Source organism: Pholis gunnellus (genome assembly GCF_910591455.1).
Source record: "Pholis gunnellus genome assembly, chromosome: 9".
Classification (NCBI taxonomy): Eukaryota; Metazoa; Chordata; class Actinopteri; order Perciformes; family Pholidae; genus Pholis; species Pholis gunnellus.
The window spans coordinates 17,215,852-17,230,374 of NC_136535.1; the positions used below are offsets into that span (position 1 = coordinate 17,215,852).

At 42.2% G+C, this 14,523-nt stretch overlaps 1 protein-coding gene across 1 annotated transcript in view; it reads right to left on the reverse strand.

Moving 5' to 3' along the window:
• fchsd2 (FCH and double SH3 domains 2) overlaps window positions 1–14,523 on the reverse strand; it is a 49,879-nt gene that overhangs the window by 16,381 nt on the left and 18,975 nt on the right. The window contains exons 4-11 of the mRNA XM_079165845.1: window positions 11,855–11,934; window positions 11,306–11,450; window positions 11,005–11,138; window positions 9,930–9,984; window positions 9,597–9,725; window positions 5,509–5,631; window positions 4,895–4,990; window positions 3,596–3,670 (exon numbers count right to left, since the gene is read on the reverse strand). Coding sequence (XP_079021971.1) covers window positions 3,596–3,670; window positions 4,895–4,990; window positions 5,509–5,631; window positions 9,597–9,725; window positions 9,930–9,984; window positions 11,005–11,138; window positions 11,306–11,450; window positions 11,855–11,934 — 837 coding nt within the window. The remainder of the gene's footprint in view (window positions 1–3,595; window positions 3,671–4,894; window positions 4,991–5,508; window positions 5,632–9,596; window positions 9,726–9,929; window positions 9,985–11,004; window positions 11,139–11,305; window positions 11,451–11,854; window positions 11,935–14,523) is intronic.

A 14,523-nucleotide genomic window follows, 5' to 3' on the forward strand; every position in this document is an offset into this window, starting at 1 on the left:
AGGGCTAAGGAAACGGTTATTTTTAGTACACAACTCCCTACATTTGTTGTCCCAGTAGCTTCATTTTTTTAACACTTCCACCTGCGTCCTTTATTGATGCAAGCATCCACAATCTGAATCATCAGACTAAAATCAAGAAGCTTAACTTCCATCTCAGTTTTGTGGAAATAACAAGTCTTAACATTTATATAGTGTTTGCAAATTCAGTGACATATATCAGAAGCCTATACTGTTTCAAAAATGGGCAGTTGTCAATTCCAACTAAACTACGCCTCAGGATTTACAGCACATACAGTCAGTGTCACTGATTCGTGCTCACAGGCCTGAGAGGACGGGGTTCCCATGATCTGATATTAAAACGTGTGGTGGCTAGACCACGGGACAGGATATTATAATTGCAAGTTTCCATGCACATCATATCTATTAATTATGTGCCGCTTCAGTAACACGAGGGCATAAATCTGGCTAAGTATAGGTGTGAAACGAAGAGAGTTACATGGGAGATTTACAGCTTAATTACATTTAGGCAAGAGAGGGAGTTAAGGCAGGGAGGCAGAAAACTAGATTTGAACAGTGGGTCCAAACGGACATATTGTGGAGGGAGCTAAGCAAATTGGGCCCCGATGAGTAAACAGAGTAAATAAGTGTGGGGTTTTTTTCAGGTGGCCTCCCAGCATTAAAATGTTGCGAGTAAAATGTGAACACAGGCTTTCAAAACACTTTGAATCTTCTCTTTGCATGTGACGTTTAAGGACTTCATCCTGTATTCAGCTTTATGTTTATAAATCATGCCGTAAGCCCCTTAAAAAAGTACTGGAACACCTTAAAATGTTCTGCTGGTCAATGTGAAACAGTAATAATTGTATTCTAATGTGCCAGTGTCAAATATGAATTCATCAAATGATGGTGGCAATGATTAATCATTAGCAAAAACTACTGTGACTGTGATAACAGGCAGAGTCATGGCTCGCCAGTCTGCAAGCTAAGGGAAATGTGAAGTGCAGCACAGCAAACTCAAAATGGTGTGATCATACTGTACTTCAATAACAACCTCCACTGCTATAATAACAGTCATTTAGAGCCCTGTATATAACAACTGTGTTATTGTGAAACCACAGGGATGAAGGGGTGAGGATGAACCGTGTCAGAGTGTAGCTGTCTGTGTGAATGATGGTGCAGCATATATATATATATATATATATATATATGCTGGTGTAAAAGGCTGAACCTTCGGGCCTTATGGCGGGAGGGAGACCCATTAGTTTAAGACACATGTCATGTAGTTGCAACACTAAACACTTGTTGGAAGTCTATACTACAGTCAGGCAATAATGCCCCAAAAAAGCTCTAAACTTAATGAGGTTTGTACCACTGTCAGAAGCTACTACTCTGTTTTCTAAAGCATCATTTCACACTTCATAGGCTCCCATTGTTTTCTAAAACAAACAAAAGGATCTCTCGCCACAGCTTGCGGAGACATACTGCAGTCTCGTATAATAATATGATTCAATGCATCACGTTGAACAGCACCTGTATCACAGTCAAGGCAGCAGTGTCTCTATGAGAGCAGTGGGAAACTAGACAGCATTGCCTTCTGATTTATGCAAATGAGTTGCTATGATTACACTTTTTATGTGCATTGATTGCAAAAAGAAAACACATTAAAAAAGGTGTCTACATTCTTGTTTAGTTTTAGTATTATTTAGTATGCAATACTTGTGCAGCCAGCATTCTCTGTTTTATAGGCTTCTGCTCACAGATGCAGACACTTAAAAGAATAAACGTCCTTATTATTCAAAAGGAATTCACTCGCACAATACTAACCATCCAACGCTTGATTCTGGTGTGGTGGTTAGGTAAGGGTGAGCTAACACAGAATCTACAAAAGAAAATACACACACACACACACACACATACAACAAAAACAAAACAGCAGTACAGAGACGGTCATTCTGCCGGCAAAGACTATATTTTTGAACTCATAACACACTACAAATGTGCAAATAAATAAAATCACACACACCAAGCATTCGACTCATTTGCCTACATGGCGAAGACAGCGTAGTGATATTTCAGATGATGCAAGAGCAACAAGGTTACGGCTGATAAGTAACTTGGTTCTGGGATGCCATCGCTCACAAACAGATGACAGTATCAAAGCATCACAGGGCAGTGGAGCCACTATCAGAACAGTGGTGCTCAGTAATCCAGCAAATACGGCTCCTTTGTTTCATTATCATGGAGCAACTAGACAATGGAGGGTATGAGAGCTCTTATAGTAATACTGCAACGAAAGTAATACACTTTATTTTACGCTCTAAAGGGTTTCCTGTTTACAATCAGGAATATGCACGCAGCTCATCCGACGATAGGAAAACATTCCTCTTACAGTACTATGGAGCTTACTACTAGAACACAGCCTGAAGTAAGAAACTGTCGTTACTGTGAGAAACTTTAAAGCTTCATTAGCTTATATTCTAATAATGTTTGCAATGTTTTAATTCTTATGGCTGTGTGTGTGAGTGTGATGCTTGTTTTGAGTGAATTCATTTTCTTGTGTGTACGTAATTTGTTCTCAGGTCTTTCTTACAAAAGGGATCCTGATCTAAAATGAGATTTCCTGAATAAATAAAGCTTAACTAACTAACTATTTGTCTCATAATTTAACCAAATGCAACCACAAGGTCATGGCAGGTAAATAGGGTAGGACGGGTAGGTAGGAAAAGTCATAATAGTCATCAGAATTATCATAAACATGTGAAACCACTGCTGTTCTTTACTTTGCTCTGCTCGCTCTGCTGTTGAATAAAAACAAAGCTAAACTCAAGTGACGGCTAAGGTTGTGACTGAACATCCACCTAAAACCGGTAATCCGGAGCCTCGCGCATATTGCTCAGGTCTATTCTTATTCATTACACCAGCAATGGGCATGATGTCATAGGTGTAACCGTAGCCACGCCTGTGCTGCAGCATGCAACAGTCACGGTCCCGCTGAGTGCTTCTGTGCACCAATATTTCACGTGTTCATGGGCCCATGAGTAAAAGCCTTTGTGTTGATGCTGGCTAGACATGCGGGAACGGCTACACTGCTTTCTGTTGAGGAAGAGGGATGGGCCCAAGCTGGGATGTAAAAGGTTATTCTAGTTGACCTAATGTATTACAAATGTCTGCAGTCAATCAGCGGTAAGTCATGGCAGAATTCACTGTCCACCATAGAACTTTATACTGAAGCAGTCTAGGGCCTCTTTTGAGGGAAGTAGTAAAGAATAGTAACCATTGTGTCATGAGAACAGGCGGATAGACACTTAACGAGTTAGAGTACACACAACCCAATTAACAGCTGTCAACACAACATCTAATCTATTCATCTGAAATGGATTTATTTACAATGTGTTTGATTTCTCAGCATATGCCAGAATGAGCATAAAGTTTACTAAACGCTAAGCGTAATAAGTGCACCTGTATGCAAATAGTCATTGGTTAGAGTTGCACTGTGAGTCAATGTCACAAATAGATAGACGTGAATGGAGTAGATGATCCGTGGTTTGTGTCAGGAGGAATGAAGATGAAGAATGCTAACAGCAGTTAAGACTACCTGTGCCAGGGTCATTCTCATGGCACTGACGGGCGACGGCTCAATGTCCACCAACTGCGGCACCGAACTCAGAGTCTGGCACACACACACACACACACACACACACACACACACACACACACACACACACACACACACACACACACACACACACACACACACACACACACACACACACACACACACACACACACACACACACACACAAGCGTCCGTGCACACACACACACACACCCAAGAGCAGCAGTGCAAGCACACAGACACACAAATACAGGGTTAATGGAAAAAAGGGTTTGGGAAAAGTGTTAGCAAAGGTTGAACAGGATTAGGAAGACTCAGGTAGGAATAGCACATTGTTGTTAAGAGAAATGTTAGCAGTTTATGAAATAAAGGAAAATATCAGAGAGGGAAAGAAAATGTGTCTGAACACAGAGAGAGAGAGAGAGAGAGAGAGAGAGAGAGAGAGAGAGAGAGAGAGAAACAGGAAAAGAGGCTGAGAAACAAGAGAGCACTACATGACTCAGACACGAGAAAAAGGATAACTATTTAGGATTTATGCCCAATGTCCACTGGGAGACATCTTTCTTTCTTTTTTTTTTAAACCAGCAATACTTAACAAGTCTCCAGAGGGGTGTGACAGCATGATTTCTACTGCTGTCTGTTTTTATCACACAGACTTGAGATTGATTTATGACAGTTTGAAAGTATTCTAACATACAGCAACCAATTGAATTGAAAGAAATGATGAAAAGAAGCTTGGATTAGAAAGAGAAGCTCCAAGTGGACACAAAACATATAACGTTAAAAAGATTAATATTAGAACACAGCAGATTCACGCTTCCGTCATGCCGACACCAGACACGAGTTAATTGGACGTCTCCATCCTGAATTGTTAACACCTCCAAAAAAAATCTCCAAAGGCTGGAAAGAAAAGAGCCAAAGATCTCTCTAGAGAATACGAATGATCAGAGCTTGGCTCTCTGGTTTCTAACTTGGAAAGCCTCTCAGCCCAGATGTATTCATGGGATTCTCTAAAAACACAAGAATACAAAGTACATGAATACTGTTCCAGTGACTCGACTGATTGAGATGTGCTAAAGACTTCTGTCACCGATGTAAAATACAATACTGGAAGGGACAGAAAAAATAGGAGGAGGGTAGAGGCTGATTGCTATCTGTGTGAGCGTGTGTGTGTGTCTGTGTGTCTGTGTGTGTGTGTGTGTGTGTTGAAAGAGACAGGAATAAACAGGTTCATACACAAACAATACAAGTTTAACTGAAGAACTATGCGCCTCTCACCGTGTCACATTCGCTGGGCTGGAACTGGAAGTCGTGTGCTTTGTGAAACACTGGGTTCTCCTGCATGAACAACTGCTGGTTGTATTCTTGTATTATCTGAGTTAAAGACAGAGGGAGGTAGTTAATACAGTGTGTTTGCATGCAAGTTTTTTTGCAGTGAAAAGCTAATTTCGGGAATCCATCGTAAACTCAGCGAATCCCTGCTGACCACAGCCTCTGTTCCCTCGTGATGGAGCAAACTGCAAACGTCTTACAGCCACCTTTAAAGCCTACAGCGGGTGAGTATTTTGTCTTCATACCATAGATTTGGGGTTTGATATTGTGCATATCACTTTAAATGGCATCCATGTCTCAGGTCAAATGGCTTGTGAGTTGGGCTAGGAGCAGAAACAAGTCAAGTTCCTTTAGACAATTACAAAAGGTAATATAACTCTAGGTAATTACTCCAAAACCAGGTGTACAACACTGCAGACCAGCTGCAGGTGAAACAACTTTTATTATGATGTCAAGAAGATATTTCCAACAGCATCTGTTTGAGACCAAGAAACACTGTATTTCTACAAATACTAAAAATGAGTACAGAAGGCATGTGTCACTCGACACATGTGACTCACCCTTGTGGATTTGTCCAACAAGAACTGGAAGGTGTTGTGTGTGGCTTGCGAGGCCTCCAGCTCGGTACGACTCAGCTCTACCAGGTAGTCTTTCACATGCTCATAGATCCTGCCATCCAAGGCCTAGAAGACACAGAGAGAGTGAGAAGGACCAGAGGTTACAGTGAAGAAAGGATTAATCCCAAGTAATTCCATAATCCTTAATAAAATAGAGGGTACAAGAGAATTAGGAGGTGACACCTAGAAAGGGACAGAAAGAAGGTCAAAGAGTAGAACAAAGCCCGTTACCACAGAAGCTTTAACAACATATTTGTTGGTTTTCTACATTTATTCAGATGTGGATTTTCACATCAGACCTCTGTGCACAATAGTGCCTCATTTGTCATCATCAAACTTGTACTATTTTGTAACTGGGAGCCTGACTGTAACAATGTTTGTTTTCTTCCCGTCCCCCGTCTTTGAGGCTGGAAGAAAACTTCACCTGCAGGGATGTGTAAGTTTCACAAAGTGCAGTTTGTTTGTACAGCTACTTTGTACTTTAAGAGAAGGATATGGAGTAATAGTTTCAACCGTGTTTCTCCTAAAGGCATTGGATAAGTGAATCCTTATTCTAATGTATGTTTAGATATAGTTATAATTATGTATAAGGAAGAGACACAACAGCCTCAAACAACAAATAACCTGCGAATACATTTAGCAAGTGAGTTCCAATGAAAACAAAACGCTTTTTGTCGCAAATTGCCCAATCATACACCACTTAAACAGTAGTAGTGTCACAATAGTAGACAGGTCAGACTATCATAATCATGTAACTGAAAACCCATAGTCCACTCACACAGGTGTTTTCACTTGTGTTGCCTAATTGGACCTCTTCTCAAGGCGGTGTGGGCGTGTACAGACTGTGACAACACCCAGCTTTAACCTGACTAGTGGTCTAATCAGCCAGTGATTGAAAACACCTGTGTGTGTTTAAATAATGATTTCAGTTTATCTAGTGTTAAAACTTAGTTTGTCACACACACATGCACCTGGTTTTGCTGCCAACCTTGGAAAATAATTCTAGTCTACCTGAGCAATGTTATGTCACCTTATGCTGCAGATTTATATGAAATAAAAAAGGGAGACAAACAATGAGAGACAAGATCAAAGTCAAAAGAAGGCCAGAAACAGAGCAGATGTTTTCATTTGACAGCCCTTATAAGAAGAGGATTTTGATGCGGCGATATAAAGACAATGTGATGCAGCCCAAATGAACAGCCCTTCTAAGGGGAGCTGGGGTAGGGCTGCCAAGCTGGAGGCCACGTTGCCAAACAGATCAGACAGAGGAACGAGAGAGAGAGAGAGAGAGGCTGATGAAGAGGGGAAGAGCGAGCATTTGACAAAGTATGAAAGAGCGAGAGAGACAGAATGAGTGTATGGGAGACGTGTGTGTGTGTTTGTGTGAAGTGTTCTTTGGATAGCGTTCTCGCAGCTGCAGGGGAAGGTGAAGGGGTTCAGATTCCAATTCAACAAAACACGGAGACCACACACACACACACAAAAACACACTCTCCCAAATACTCAGCCACTCATTCTCTCCTCAAAGCAAAGTACTTTTAAAAAGCTCACACTCTCACGAACCTGCCTACACTCTGTGCTGACCAGGGGACGTTTTAGGCCAAGTCTACAACCTCCCGGGAACACCTTCTTTTTCTTTCACAAATACCAAGTATAGTTAACATGCAAAAACATCTTTTTTTAATATGCACGTAGCATTTACACACATGCACACACACACACACAAAACAGACTTATAAAACAATGGGACATTGACAAGGAAATGATGTCATTAAGGGTGGGTTGTTGGCTGACTTCTCTCTAAATGTTCCCTCATCACTCTGCTCATTTCCTCCTCCCCTTTTCTTCTCTTCCTCCCTTCCTTCTTTCATCCATTTACGGTAGTGTTGAAATGGAGTGAGTCAGCTTCCAGAAAAAGCCCCGTCCTCATATCACGGTCAGTGTGTGTGTGTGTGTGTGTGTGTGTGTGTGTTATTGGGTTGCATGACTGCATCAGCCTGAACAATAAGTACAGCACAGTAGACCAGACAGAGCAGCAAAGGTGTGTGTGTGTGTGTCTGGGGACAGTTGGAGCATCGACTGCCACCAGCAGAGGGAGATGTGGAGCAGTGTGTTCCTCCACTGCCCTTTCACTACTGACTGTCGCATTGACAAGGACAGTAGCGCTCAGTGTAAGACACAAGTTATGTCTGCAGCAACAGTCAGTACAGTCAGTGTTTATGAAGCTCTGGGTTGTATTGTGCTGTTTTGGTTATGCATATCTTGTATGGCTGGTATTTTAATGTCTGCCATCCATGCTGCTTTCTTCACTGTGTTTCTCAACATATCTATGTGGAGCAAAAACAGTGAAAAGAACTTGCGATGCAATTTTCCGCCCCCCTGTTAGAAGTGTTCAGGTGAAGACCTGTAAAACCCACAATAATAATAAATAAAACTGCAGGGGAGGGATGAGCAGATTGCTTCCCTCTAGCAGTGTCCCTCATTCTCTCTGTGTGTTTGCGTGCATGTATTTGTGTATGTGCATATTTCCCTGCAGTCCTGTCCTTCTGTCGCGAGGAGCTAAGAATCCATTATTCAGAATGGCCTCACAGTATAGATGCTCACACACGCCGGAGGCCGAGTGTGTGAGAGTGAGGCAGGAGAAGAAGAAACAAGGGATTTAGAAATTTCAAAAAAAATGGAAAAAGCAAAGAAAGAAACAGAAAGCCAAAAAAATAAAAGACAGAGAGAGAGAAGCAGATAGAAAAGTCAATGACCTTCCCTTTCATTTTAAATTAATAGCATATAATAATTCTAAATGTATTATGTACTTATGACGTAAGTTGCATACATTTAGACAAAAAAATAAAAACAGCAACATCACAGGTGCAGTCCCCAAGCGACTCTAATGTGTACGTCTCCCTGTGTGTCTGCTAAATCTGTCATGTCTGAGACGAATGACTGTCAGGATAAAGAAAACATCACACATGTGAGGTGTGTGTGTGTGTGTGTGTGTGTGTGTGTCAGACTGACATGTTTGTACAGTATTTACAAAAGGATTACATCACAGTCACTCAGCTGCTCAAGCTATTCACCACACAGTAGCTGAGGTGTGTGTGTGCGTGTGTGTGTGTGTGTGTGTGTGTATCTGCCTATCTTTACCGGATCTGGATCTCTTGTCTTGTAACCACAATGGAGATATGCATGCAGATATTAGAGTGTAATTTCTCCCTGTGTTCTGATTGTTCTGACTGTGCATGTGCCAGAAAGGTAACGCAATACCACGCGTTCTACCGCTGATGACAGAAATATGAGTGACGGCAAATTGGCTTCTGTGTCACAACTTATCACCTTATCTTGCAGCGCTTGCTTCAAAATGATTACTTACCACAACCATAGTAAGAAAAAAAAACTAGCACACATTCAGGTTCACAGTGATGGATTGTCATATAAAAAGGTGTCAGATGTAGAATATCAGTGATATACAGCGATGCAGCAAACTCACTAGCATTCATATTTGGATGACCTTTTCTCTAATCCTTCCATAAAACAAATGCCAAACTACGTCAAAACTTTGTGAGAAGTCCTCTGGCCTTAATACAGTTCATTTAACACTGTAAAATATAATGTCATGCCTACCAATCATTTGGTAAAAGCAAACATCAGGGTGGCTCATTTTGCAGGATTTTTCTTTGCATAAGCTCCTTTCAACTCACAAATCCACAGAGCTCTATACGACTCTCTTTGAAGACTCAAAACTGTGAAATCATCACTTTCTCACATATGATTTCTTTTTTTTCCCCCTCAAACTACTTGGAGGGAGTCTGACTTTGTGCAGTAATAAAAAAGAAGCCATTTTATCCCAAATTGTTCCTGGAAAATCCCTCTGGGTATTATCAGCTCGTGAGATTCTTAAGTCAGTAAAAAGAATAGCATTCAAAACAACAGTTTTAGCTGCCCAGAAATGTACAGTTTTAGCAAAAATGTCCACGTTTATTCTCTTTCTCTCTCTCTCACACCACTCACGTACAAATATATCTTCATGTAAATACCTGTATGCAGTGCAGTAGATCTGTATGGTAGTAGCGGTCATGGTGAGCGTTGGCAGCAGCTAGCGTTAGCAAGTAGTCATTCCTGGCTTGTGTCGCCTTGGAGTTACAGTCACTTCTCTTCGCTTTCAACTGAAATGAGAAAGAGAGACACAGACGATATTGCGATACCGCATTATAGCAACAGACCAGAGCTTTGAGAGATTAGAGAAGCAAAGTGAAACAACCATTTGCGTTCTTGCATTATGTTTTAAAAGAGTTTGGTTGAAAGTTCTGCCTCAAAGTGACGGTGACGGTGTTGTGTCTGTGTGTCAGTGATTGAGCTTACCCACTTACCTTAACACTTGCTTTCTGTAAACTAATTCTTGACTGAAACAGACCCAGTTTAGACCTGAAATGACAAATCAGAGCAAGCAAAGGAGTTCATCTGGGATCTAATTCTGATTTTAGATTCAAACAAATAAATATGAAGGAATCCATGCACAAAATCATATATCTAATTAAACACAAATATTAACAACAGTTACTAATATTTAAAACAAAGTAAGGTAGGAAGAAGACAAAGATCCAGGCACCTCTACAACCTCATACCTCTGATCTCTAACCTCTGACATACAGACGCATTATGAGTGTGTGATGATGTCTGTCTCTATACGTGTGGTTTGTTACTACTTATGTAAACCTGCTTTATGCAGCCAAGTGGTGTGTGAGGTGTGTGTCGCGTCTCCGCATTCACACCAACTTCTTCCCGTGTGTTCCTTGTGCCCGACGATGACCGATGTCTCCCCATTTTTTCTCTCTAACGTGTACCCTCGCGTACACTTGTGTAGCGGCACGGCGGCAATGCATTCATTTCTGTGTCTCTCTACTGAGCGATAGGGAACAGGAAAGAGAATTCAATAAAGCGAAAATGTCACCATAGCTGCTGCTGCTGAGGGCTGAGAGGAAAACAACACGGATCACACCTCGGCACTAGTTGTGGTGCAAAGCTTCAAAAATATTTAACTTAAAGTAGAAACTCAAGTTTCTTTACGACTCAGTGGACTATTTAGTGGGAACGACAAATAAAAAAAACATATATTTCAATCTTTCAATCCTAGAAAGATCGGATAAAGAAAAACATTTTTTTTATCCGATAGAGCTTCTATGTGTCCTTCAAAAGAAGAACAAAACACAAAAAATGTCTATTTTAAATCCACTATGTAATTGATTTCTTCTTTCAGCCCTCATGTTTTTCTTACATACAAACATATTCTCTCTCTGTGAGGTTAACCAACTTTGTTTGCTTGATGTTATTCATTTTGACAATGGAGACCATCTGGCTAGTCGTTTCTATTTGTCCGTGCATCCCTAATAACACACACACACACGCACACGCACACGCACACGTATAGTGCCACGGCGAGCTTACTTGGCCTCTATGTCAGCCTTCTCTCGTACAGCGTGGGCAACCTGCTCGCAGTCGTAGTATTTTTTCTTGGCTTTGGCCAAATCCTTCACCGACTCCTGCAGCTCCGCTTGAATTCCGCTCAACTGATCTATGGTCTGTGAAGAGAAAAAAAAGGGAAAACAGGGAAAGTTGTTAGAAAAAGAGCCTCCGAACATGAGTCACAGTAACTCAGTGTGATGGAAGGTGGTTGTAGAGACGGATAGAGAACAAAGACTGCTTCAGGAAACCGTGACTAACTCCTGCCGCACACGCATCGACTCACCTTTTTGAGTTGCTGCTCCTTGTAGAGTCTGACGGTCTTCGCGGGCTCCGACACTTGGCTTTTGTAGTTGTCGCACACGTTGAGCCTGGACTGGCTCACCTGCACTGTACCTTCTAAGTAGGACCTCCACACTGCATACACATTCCTAGTTGGAGGGAGAACGCACAGAAATACTTCTACAGCTTACACTCCCAAGGGCAATTCGTTGGCAAAATCATAAAGTTCTCCCGCAGAGAGGCTAACTTTACGATTCTCTACACCACTGTGGGCCAGAGAAACTGTGCAAGAAAAGATGCGTGTGTGTAGAAATGTTGCAGTAGTTGCTAAAATCAACAAACACAAAACTAATATCAATAAAACTGTGAACTGCAAAGTAGGTGCAAGCAAATTTGAACGGCAGCAAGATTAGCTGTGCTTTATGGGAAAATATGGCTGCCTACATGTCTTATCCCCACACACACACACACACACACACACACACACACACACACACACACACACACACACACACACACACACACACACACACACACACACACACACACCTACCTGTAGTCTGTTCTCTGGTCATCAGGGTTGATTGCAGGCCAGTCTCTCTTTAGGTACTGGCTCGCTAACTTCTGCAGAGCCTGAAAGCACAAGTGAGAACATACCATGACCCCTTATCAAATGTACCATCCTGTAATTGTAACCAATAATATATTAGATATCATGATATAATATCAGAGCAGAAGATGAACTGTTCTGTCTAAGTGTCTATACGTACAATTTGAACAGACAGCGGTTGCTTTTTCTGGCCACAATATGAAATATTTTAAATTACAAAAAATTGCAACATTTAAAATTGTGATTTGAACTGTTGCAGTACTCTCATAACATAACAACCTTTCTTGGCACATATGAAGCTTTTGGAGCTCTTTTAGAGGACTACGGTTGAGGAAAAGGTCAGAAGACTGAAAGAGGAAACTGTTGACAGTTATTTAGAAAGCTTACTTGATTTGGACTTTATTCTAGCTTGGTCGCCTCACAAGTGCCGTTTCCATTATACTTCTGCTTCAAGTACACGCCCAAAACCTTGTCTTTTGCTCCGTAAACAATGCCGCAATAAAATAGATCAGCTCAGCGTCAGCAGCAATAACTACACAGTCAGCTCCTGAGAGTGTGAGCAGAAACCCAGAGGGCTGCAAGAAAGGCTAACCTACATCTACTGGACTGGGTCACTGTGTCAGTAGCGACAACTCGCAGATGCTGGAGTGGATGTGTGTGTGTGCGTGGGTGTGTGTGTGTGTGTGTGTGTAGGGGTGGGAAGGAGAGCATATCCTCATGAATAAAACAGTTGTTAACAAACCAAAACAACTAATACGATAACCCAATCTGGACAAACAGACCATAGGGACATATTAATTCATTCCTCCAAGGCACATTCTTCCCTCGTCCCTCTGAAATACAAATCTGCTCTCTCGATTTAGTTTTTGTTTTTTTAAAATCAGCCTCCCAGTTATCAACTGTCTTTGTTTATGTCTCTCTCTCCATCCTTCACTCTCCACCTCTAGCATTATAATTCTAACAGATCTATTCCCAAATGTTACAATATCGATCCCCTCACCCCCCCCAGGCCTCATCTTTACTTTCCACATATCTTCATCCACTCTCTAGTATCAAGCTGTTTGGTTGTCTTCAAGTGTCCACTACTCTCTCTCTCTCTTTCCTTACACATATTTCATTGAATCACCTTCTCTCTCTCTCTCTCTCTCTCTTTCTGTGGGTCTCTGTGTGTGTCTCTCTCTCCATCTCTCTATCTCTGTGTGTGTGTGTGTGTGTGTGTGTGTCTCTCTCTCTCTCTCTCTCTCTCTCTTTCTCTCTCTCTGCCCTTTTTACCTTTCACAGATGGTGAATGGGGCCATCAAAAAAAAAAAAGAACCGTTCTTTCTCTTGTTCTCTGGACCTGAAACTCGGTTCCCTCCAGCTGACACACGAGCATGAGTCCTCGGGGAGATGGCGGGTGCCAGTGACCCCTGGCACCCGCCATTTAAATCCTCTAGAAAAGAGTCAGCGCTTCATCTAAGAACAACTCCTCATTACCGTTACTGTCGGAGTGAGTTGGAGTAAATATATTGTCATAGCTTAAATTGAGTGTTGAGGTCAGTGCTACTTTGAGTCATGCTGTGTCAGAGCTGCCATGAAGATACACACATCGTACATGAAAATACCAGATTAAGTAGACACACACACACACACACACACACACGGCACAAAAACTGCCCTGTCCAATTCATGAGGAAACATGTTTGCTTCAAGTATACTCAACCTCTCACACTCTCTAGGGAAGGGTGGAGTGGGTGTGGATGGTTTTGATGAAAGACTGTGAGACTATGCGACTGTGTTTGTTAAAAAAAAAAAAAAGGAGGAGAAGAGAGAGTGTGTGTGTGAAGGAGAGCTGGAGGGGCGCACAACATTAAAATTGCAATAGAAGTGCCTGGGATTTAATTGCCTTCCCACTGTATAAACAGGGATCATTTGTGTGTGTAAAATACGTGTGTGTGTGCGTGTGCGTGTGTGTGTGTGTGTGTGTGTTCCTGTGGGGGGTTACGTGAGGACAGTGACTGACAGCTGAGACAGCTACTGGCTGTGAGCTGGCTGGCTGACAGGAGGGCTGATTTGACAGCTTGACCACCACACCACACTGTGCTCCCCCATCAATGCATCAACAGTACGACGACACCGGATCCCGTGTCTTGAATTCAGTCCAGTTGAACATCTGGGGCTCAGCCCTCATTAGCGGCCCCTTGTGGACACCATTTGCATGTCCTTCAGCCAGTTGACTGTCAAACTTAGACCTGTGACAACTGATCAATAAAACGTTCTATGCGCAGTACCTTACTGATGGTCAGCCTATGGACCATTGGATTTTGAGCCACATTGGAATAGCCTTAGGAAGGGATCAAGAAGGAACTATTACAGCCAACATTTGTCAGCGCACCATTTAAGGCCTCTTAGACGACTCAATGGTGACATACCTGTCATGTGAGCAAGAGCGATGACTGCTAAACTTGGCAATGGCTGAATGGCAAGAAGCACACAGAGTGACTGATTTGTGACAGCTGAGGCGTTATTGGCCGACTTGGGAGGATTTCAGTTGCTCTTTCATTTTCACTCACTGCCTCTCTCTCCCCCCCCCCCCCTCCCCCTCCCCCCTTCCTGTGTGAGGTGTAACTGCT